The sequence below is a fragment of the Malus sylvestris genome, chromosome 11, assembly GCF_916048215.2.
Source record: "Malus sylvestris chromosome 11, drMalSylv7.2, whole genome shotgun sequence".
Lineage (NCBI taxonomy): Eukaryota > Viridiplantae > Streptophyta > Magnoliopsida > Rosales > Rosaceae > Malus > Malus sylvestris.
The window spans coordinates 9942108-9951490 of record NC_062270.1 but is presented as its reverse complement, the minus strand read 5'-3'; the positions used below and the strand labels follow the sequence as shown (position 1 = coordinate 9951490).

The following is a 9383-nucleotide window of genomic DNA, read 5'->3' as shown; positions in this document are numbered from 1 at the left end:
AACCAGTATGCTAGTTGATACAAACCCTTTCCCGAAGGCCCCTATCAATACGATCAACCTGGTTTGGGTAGGAAAGCTAGGAGTATCATTTGTTAAGAAAGAAGAGGGAAATAGATCCCATGTTTCTCCAACACTTCCATGTCAGTAATATCAGAAGGAGGACCAATTGATCAAGATTAGGTCTTGAGATTGGTATTGGTAAGTGAAGCAGAAAAGAAACAGAAAAGAAAATAAAATGGGAGCGGGGAGTTACCCGAATATATAACATGGGATTTACAATGCAAATGAGGCCATAAGCAAGACAAGCAGAGGCAAAACACATGTTCATAAAAGAAGGATTACAAGTGTTTCTAGTCTAACAAGTTTACATCTTTACTCAGAGTAATTATTCGGGAATGATAAGTTTGCATGATTGTAAAAATTCTACCAGGTTCGGCCAGAATGGTGTTGCTATTAGCAAGTTGAGATTTAGTGTGTTCAAGCTCTACGTTTGACTTCTTCACTTTTTCAATCTGATGTTTAAGGGTGCCAAGAAGGGTTGTTTGCTCAGCCTTGAGAACAATAAGTTGTTCTTCCAACTTCTGGATTTCAGAAGTTACCACTTCAATCCTTTCTTTTGTCAGCAAGCCTTCATCCATTAACCGCTCGACCTAAGCAGAAGTACTCAATTCCTTCTCCTTGAAGCATTTTACACGATTGACTTGTCTTTTAGCTCTCTGATGTTGATCCCTGAGAGCCCTCAATTTCTCAAAGAAAGAGAAAAAAGAATCATGTTGAGTTTTGGATAACTGGCCGGCCTTGAAAAGATTTATCGTAACTTTTTCTATATCATAAAGAGCCTTAAGGCTGAACGAAGCTGCGAAGTCTTTCTTTATCCAATCTTGGAAAGCTTGACGTTGTTCTTGAAAGCCAGAAGGTTCAGAAGAACGCTTTGAAGATTTCAGCCTCGTTTCAAGTTGTCCATTCTTCAAAAAGTTCGGGCAAATCGACAGTTGTTGAGAATGAAGGGGAGGGGTTCGTACTCCAGTATCTTCTAAGGGAGTAGTAACCGTTGATGAGGCGACTTCAGTCCCGGTCTTCTCAATTTCAGGGAAGGAAATCCATGTATCTCTAGAAGTTGAAGAAGGCCGAGGGAGCTCCGTTTTATACACCACACGTGGGGGAGACTTGCTTGAAGCCTTTCCTATGGCCTGCTGTGAGAACCAAAGAAGACTAGATTAAGGCAAGAAAAACAGTTAAAAAGTTTAAAGCGGAAATGAACTGTGGGAAGAAGAAATATGCCTGAATGGGCTCGAGGGTTTTGAAAGAAAGAGTATCAGCTCCTGTTTGAGGAGGAAAATCACTATCACCAACAGGGGAAGAAAAAGTTGTGCCCGAACCTTCACCAATGCCCTAAGAGTATCCAGGGATTATGGCAATTGTTAATAAACAGGTATGAGAAGAGAACAGAAAGAAGATATATCTATACCTGAGTAAGGGGAGAAGAAAGAGGTTTATCAGTGGTAGCTATTGGGCAAGGTAACACTTGCAAAATAACTACCTTTAGGGTCACAGGGATTTCATGGGCTACGGGTTCTTCAAGTGTTACCGCTGGTGGTTGTCGTGCTTCATGCATCGGGGATGGCTGGAGGAAGTATAAATGGAAAGTTAGTACGGGCATAGTGTATGGAAGTTCAATATCAAAACAACTGCTCACCAAACTGCTTTCTTCATTTACAAAATGCAACATAACTCCTATTGCTGGGTTAAATTGAGAATATTGAGTTACATCCAGAGCAGAAGGAGAAATAGAAGACTTTGGAGGGGAACCTTGGCTAGGCAAGGGGGCAGATACCCCAACCTGGAGGAAAGAGAAAGGAAGAAAGAAAGAAAGAAGTTCGGTCAATTATTCCAGAGACCTCAGGCAGAAGAATCTTTCTTCACTTACGGCCTAATCAAGCAAATCATGTTCAAAGATAAAAGAAAAGCAAGGGAGATCATGCAAATGAAAATACAAGCAAATACCTCACGCCCCTGAGAATGGCCTTCTGTAAATCTTCAGCTCTTTGATGTATTTCAGTTCCCAATGGACCCTCCTTAGGTGTGATAGTTAGTTTCTTAGAAGTATGAAACCCTGATTTCAAATAGAGCAGGGATAATCAGATAAGAAGGGAGGCAGTCTAATTGAAGAAAAGCAAAAAACTTACTTGAAGATTTTTTCTTCGTTATGCCTGTCTTAGAGACTGGAGCTGAAGAAGCTGAAGACTTAGAAGCTTGGATAGTCCTCGCTCTCTTACTCCTTCTGGTGGGAGTTGGCCGTTTAGATTTGGGTGGTGATCCAGGTTCAAATTCTGAAGTCTCGACCACGACTACTTTTCTCCGTTTAGAAGCCTTGATGTTTGCTTTGGGTACCTCTTCAGCATTTGAATCCCCAAAAGACTCAGAAACATCTCCGCCTACTCCAGCTTCTCGCATTTGAGCTTCTACTGCGGCTCCATGAAGAACTGCTGCATCAGCTAACCATCTTCTGATTTGATGGATACTGTTTCGACATCTACTTGAGCTGCAGGATCAAGGAAAATAAGACCAAATAACTTTAATCTCAAAGAAAGGCATGATCAGGACAGGGAGAGAAATACCTATCAGAAGTAACCGGTTCTTCTGCTGAATCATTTCCTTCCAGTTTTCAAGCTCATCCGAACTTGGGTATGACTTAAGAGAAAGTTGACAAAAGAGACGGTTGTGAGTTTCTCGCAAATCTCCTCCATATTTCTTGGTCCATTTGGCTTCCCATCAGGTGGAGAAGAGTGAAGTACATTCGAAGTTCAAAACTATGGACTTTCGGGCAGCCTGATTCATAACTTCAAGACTTCGTCGGGTAGCTCGAAAGGTCACCTCTGAAGGGGATGGTAATCGGAAAGAAGTACCACAATGGATAAAGTAAAAAAAAAGGGTAGGAATGGCTTGCCTAAAGCCTAATTGCCTGCTACAAAAATTAGAGTGATACACTTCCAATCCTCGATCATAACGGTTACCGCGAACTCCCAGGCTATGTCTCCTTGTTGAATACAACTGATGAATTTCTCCCTGCAAAATGAGGTGGCATCTTCTCCGGGAGCATCTTGGAATGCTTGATCAAAGAACCAGGGATATCTCCTCAAAACTCAAGCGCCCCACTCCAGGTATGATCGGGTTCTGCAAATCTTGAAGAAATAAAAACAGGCAAAAGTAGAGTGATCTGTGGGAGTAGTTTCAGCTAGGATTTGGGCATGAGCTACACCTTATGGGAATTCTAAATTACTGGCCCGAAATTCTGGGAAATACCATTGGAGCCATATTTGGATCATCCATATGGGTCCGTTCAGATTAGTTTCAAATGGTTCACCTTGAGTCATTTCAAAAAGGAGATGATAAAGATGAGAAAGAAGAAATGGACATGTGGCTACATCATCAAAGTTATGAAGGGCTTCTACTAAGGGGATCCATTCAACCTTCACCCCTTTAGATTTATTTGGGGATACATGCTTGTCAAGCCAGTATAAGAGGAAATACATATGTTCCTAGTCTTTGTTAGCAGAAGATGAATCAGCACCAAAATTCTTCTTGACAAAGGGGATAAATCCCTTGAAGGAAGTCCCGTAACTCTTAAAGGTTGCAAAGTTATATTCCAATTGAAGAAAAGAGGCGGAGGGACTAGAGCTTTCAGCGATTGAAGAAGAAGAGGGAACCAGTCTTGGGTGACATTTACAATCCTACCCGATGGTCTTAGCCCGAAAACTTGGGCCATATCTAGAATAGTCGGAGACATGGGACCCATGCGAAAATCAAAAGTATTCGTGCCCGAATTCCAGAAGAAAAAAACAAAAAAAGTAGCAAACAGTTCAGGCTTGGGAACAATGGTAGTTTTTGAAAGCATTAGTAGTTCGTAAATACCATTGTTCATCCACTTTTTCTTAAAAATTGGCTCTAGTTTATCAATCCACTGAGTCCAAGATGGGTCGTTCATTAGGGGAAAGCCACGACGGTATGATGACCACTTAGCTGAAGAGATGCCCGACTTAGCCAAGAAAGGGTTAGGGGTAAACCAGTTACTCCTGGGCATATTATTCTTTATCACAGCAGGGATATGAGAAATCCATGCAGGACCCAACGATTATACCCCATGAGCTTCAAAGAAAAGTTCAGAACACAAACCTGCCTGAGGGCGATGCAATCCGTTGAGTAAACGGTGTAAAGTAGCGATGCCTTCACCAGATTCGTATGATAGTTGGGCTTGGCCGGATCCTGAAGCCATTTAATAAGTTCGAAAGAAACGTGATGAGAAGATGACAAGGGTAGAAGCTATGGAACAAAGAGCCAACGGAAGTTTGAAGTCTGAAAGAAATAGAGTATCTGGACGAAGGGATACAAGTTCCAGGAGCAGGTATACAGGCATGCGACTATTCAATCAATATTGGCGCCTGAAATTCCAGCCTGAATATTAATTGAAGGGGACACTGTTTGGGATAAAACTTGAACTTTGGGTTAAGAAGAGGTTAGCCCAAAAGAAAGCCCAAAATGAGGTTCAGAAGAAGGAAAAGTCCAAGGCCCAGCCGAAGTCTAGAAGCAAGAAGGGGCTTGTTTCTCGACCAGGTGTAGCTCATTTAAACTACCTGCTCACCTACCTAGGGGTCAAGTGGTATAGACCAGCCAACTAATCAGCCCAAAAGTACTTTACAATGGCAGTACAAGTAAAAAGTTAATGAGTCATTGCCCTTTAGATGCATTCGGGCAAAATCAACACTGCAGACAGCCAAGCCAAATCATCTATAAAAGGAGGAAGAAAAATCAGAGACAAAGGCACTCAATCAAACAAACAAATACAAGCACAAACTCTGCTCAAACCAGATTTGCCTTCACGAAGCTGTAGTAAGCCCCCAATCTTCATCCCTTTCGGGATCAACCTTCACCAGAAATCCTTTGTAAAAGCTCTGATACCTTGTTTAAATCTTACTGTAGTATCGATCACCTCATATAGATTCATCTTCCAATCTCCCTTTCTAGCATTCGAACACTCTGTAAATCACAAAGAGAGGAAGTTGCAAGACGATCAGTCTTGCCCGACAAGGTGAAACCTTGCCCGACCTCCTTTGTTGTTGTCTTTCATTCATAGATCTAGTACTGTGATGTATGTTTTCATCTGCATCCAAGTTATTGCTAGCCAGTTTATGATTAAAAGACTTCTAAGTTCTAATCATTCGGGCAGACAAGATTGACCAATTAAAAGTCCTTAGTCTCAAGGCATAAAAGAACTTTATGTGGACTCAACCCATCCACGACAATCTTTGATCACCAGAAGTCCGAAGTTACTTAGGGCGCAAGTAATTGGCTTATTCTCTAGTTTTACTTCTGTTATATCATAATTCCCACAGAACGCTTGAGTATAGAATTAATTCTGATAGGAAGCCTTAAGGCCTATACCTAAGGCCCGACAAAGGCACCTATTTGACTTTATTCTGCTCTGCAGGCTCGGGTAATTAATGTATAACGGGAGTGATATGTACGATAATGAAACAACCCAAATGTGTTCAAGTATTCGGTTAGTTTTGACGGGAAGCCTCAAGGCCTACACCTAAGGCCTCATAAAGGCACATTTCATAACTAACTGGGTCGCTCGGGCATATATATATATATACACCATAAAACTTAACATCGATTTTACATCTGTCATGCTAAAGATAACACTGGCACGCCTGGATTCTTAAGGTTAATTTTGATTGTGAGACTCAAGACCTACACCTAAGACCTTACAAATGCACCTTTCAGAATTAACTCTAACCTTCTCTTACAGCCCGTTAATAAGCAGAAGCCCGACAGACGATATCAACCGGCACCAACCTCTTAGGGAGTTGTGTGCTCGTTGGCCAGATAACCTCCTCACTGGATATTCCTCTAGACGAACAATTTCTTTAAGGATATGGTTTTACTCAACATAAATGCTCTGTATTTCTTTTTGACAGAGTGAAATTTATAAGGACGGAAATTTAAACTCAAGTGTAAGTGGTCGAACACCCTAAACCCTCACAAAATCACAACACATTGCTTTTGATCATGAAAAATATTAAAACTATGTTGGGATGAAGAAATTTAAAATTACTAAGGAATTTTAAAATGATGGTAATTAAAATAACAGGATTTTATTTTCTAGAATTTGTGAATTTTCTTGTTTAGTTAACCTAAAAGAACAATAGAATTGAATACGGAATTTGTTATTTTTAAACTCTCAATCATAGAAATTAGGAAATAACACATATTTACATAGAATTTAAATTTCAGAATTAGAGGTACCAAATTCCAAGTTTTTTTCCACGAAAAAATTTAAATTTCTATGTTTATGAATCCAAACAAAGAAATTGGCGCATCTCAATTTATAAATTCTAACTTTTATCAATTTGGCTGACAAGAAGAGCCCAACAGACTCAACTCGCGAGAGCAAACAGATTCGAATGCATCTGGTTCTGTTGATTTAATGACAACTAAACCTCTGATAATCCGATGGCAAACGATCAAACAATAAACGAAATGAAAATCAGCATTAAAATTCTGGATCAACAAAATCATCTTTGGGATGGCGCCTACGTACGTAGATAAAATTACGGAAAGAGTTCAACATTTTAAACTGATGTCCTTGGAATACCATATAACGGGTGAAACTCTCAATTCCCTTCAAATCTGGATCCATAATCATGCCTTGATTGCGTACTTCCTCGATGGGTAGTACATCTCCTTTTTCTTCTCCCTTTCTGTCTTCAAAGATGCCTACAAAAACACAATTTGACAACCGAATTAGGATAAAAATATATTGCCATAAAATTTAACATTGATAATTATTCTGACAGCTACAATACTGCGGAGAGGGCTAAAGGCTAGTTTGGTATTGCTGTGCTTTGAAAAAAAATTACTGGGAGAATAAGCGGATGTGCTGTGAGAATAAGCGACTGTGAAATAAATCAGCAGGGTGTTTGTTAAACTTTTTTGTAAAAGTGCTTTTGAAAAAAAAAAACAGTCTGATAGTGGGTCTTTTCATTAAAAGAGCACTGTAGCTCCGTGTGCTTTGAAAAAAAGCCAGTTTTCCAAAGCTGCAAATAGCAACTTCAGCTTTTTCCTTTGATTTCAACTTATTCTCACAGCAGCTTCCAAAATAAACCTTTTTTTTTCAGTTTACCAAACACCTAAAATCCTCACAGCTTTTTTTCATGAGTGTTTTTTTTAAGCACCTCACTCCCAAACCACCCCTAAGCAAGGGTAACCTACAGTTCATGTTACGAACGAGAGAAAGGTGGAGAGAAAGAGGTGGGCAGTGATAGACAAAACAATGCAGCAGTTCACATACACCAATAGCTCACTATGAACCATACGATAATGCAGAAATAGAAGTTAAACCGAAAAACTCCATAGAGCAAGGACAAGCTTAATAAATCTAAATAGTTGCCAAGAAGAATTCCATTCCGCAGTACTGGAATCAAATAAGATCCTGGTCAAAAAAATAAATCTACTCGCAAGACCATATTAACCAGACAGAAAATAAATTTGTTTTCAAGTAAGTCATCAAATAGAAGAAATGGTCTCCAATATGATTGCAAACACCAACGAAGACTAGACCTTGAATTTCAAACAAGGCCACGTAGTAGCCTAACCTGAGATAGAGATTCTCTAGCTCCACTCCATGTCACAAGTAAATGTGAGCTTATTAGCTAAAGGTAGATTTGAGATAGCGCTTCTAGTCAAGTCAATTAATTGCGGGATCATATCGAAAAACCATTAAATTTTGCCTTTTCATTTTAACCATGAGCAGGCCAAACCAAAGTTAAACAATTGAACCTAGATCCTAATGCCTAAATGGTATACGAACTATTGAATTAAAAGAATAAAACATCTAACATATACCAACACATATTAACTTACATTCATCCCAATACAATTAGTCTCGGTCTCTAACACAGTCCGTTTACTTATCTCTCACAAGACACACGTCGATAAGCTAATGTAAAAATATTAAAGGGGTTGTCAACAAAACAAAGAAATGCATATCATATTCAAGCAAAGGAAAAACATAACAAAAGTATACTCGTAGACTTTCCTAAATAATCACAACTCTTAAGCAAATGGGCAGCTTCCCAAATCACAGCGCAGAAAATATCAATGAAAACCGAAATCGGGTTTTACAGGGATGCAGATTAGCCGTACCTGGTGCTTGGTGAGACGCCTCCTGATGGCCCTGGTCTTCTTGGGACGCAAATCGAGGGGAAGGAGCTTCTTGTTCCTGTAGACTTCTCTAAGAGCCGCCTTTTGCTTCTGGGACATCACTGTCAACACCTGAGCGATCGAAAGCCTCACCACCTTGCTGAAATCACAAAAAACAAAAAAATTGAACAAAAATTCCACAAGTCAATCAATCAATCAATATAATGAGAGAGAGAGAGAGGATACATTTTGGAGAGTTTGTTGGGGGCTCCACCGGTGACCTTGGCGACCCGGAGAAGAGCGAGCTCTGCCTTCAGATCCTTCAGCTGAGCCAAAAGATCTGCCTTGGTTTTGTGCCTAAGTTCATGGACCTTAATCCTCGCTATTACATCAACAAAATTAAGAAAATAAACTAAATTAGAACGACCCAGATTCGATTTCAGAAGAAATTAAACGAGGAATATGAGAATTTGGCAGATCGTACCCATTGCTGCTGCAGTCGGTGTTGCTCGCTTTGGACGAAGAAGGTGGAGACGGGAAGTGTCACCCTAGAACTTGGCTGCGGTTTTAATAACCATATGTTTCTAAAACCCTAATCTGTGGTACTTTTTGGTCTTTTCACCATTAGATTTGGGCTTCAAGTGATTGTGGATCGTTGAGCCCATTGTCCATTTGGGTCCTTGAAGTGGATATGGACTTGGGCCAATCGGGTCTTCAGCTCTATTACCACCTCTCCCTTTGGAAGGAAAATAACCCTAAATTAGATGGACGTTTATAAGATCTAAAGACAACTTACTAAGGACCTCTTTTAGGGTTAATGGTTAATGAGTTTAAACCACATTTGTAGACACCAAAGTTATAATAAACTTTCCATTGTTGTACTCAAAGTTAGATGGTTGATTGTAAGGTATTGGTAGCTGAAGTGTTTAAAAACATTTAAATTTGCACATTTGGTTCGGCTTTCAATTTCCTGGTACACAACGCTTCTTGCATATAACAAAAAAATTGTAGATGGCAGCAATAACCTTTTTCCATATCAAACTTTGGTAGGTATTAGACGGTAAGGTAAATGATGGTAATGAATGGTTGTGTGATCGGGACGACATTGGTTGATTTTCAAATTAAAGAACAAAATGATGAGTTATGACAATTTCATACACCATTTATAATAAAGGAAAACT

The 9383-nt window shown here is 39.7% G+C and overlaps 1 protein-coding gene across 1 annotated transcript; it reads right to left on the bottom strand.

Annotated features, from left to right (window-relative positions):
- Nucleotides 1–6532: 6532 nt before the first annotated feature.
- On the bottom strand, nucleotides 6533–8799 carry LOC126591120 (60S ribosomal protein L35-like). Its single transcript, XM_050256688.1, has 4 exons — nucleotides 8687–8799; nucleotides 8449–8584; nucleotides 8206–8362; nucleotides 6533–6777 (listed from the first exon to the last, which is right to left on the bottom strand). The coding sequence occupies exons 1-4, from the start codon at nucleotides 8688–8690 to the stop codon at nucleotides 6703–6705; spliced, it is 372 nt and encodes a 123-aa protein (XP_050112645.1). The 5' UTR covers nucleotides 8691–8799; the 3' UTR covers nucleotides 6533–6702.
- Between the last annotated feature and the right edge of the window lie 584 nt (nucleotides 8800–9383).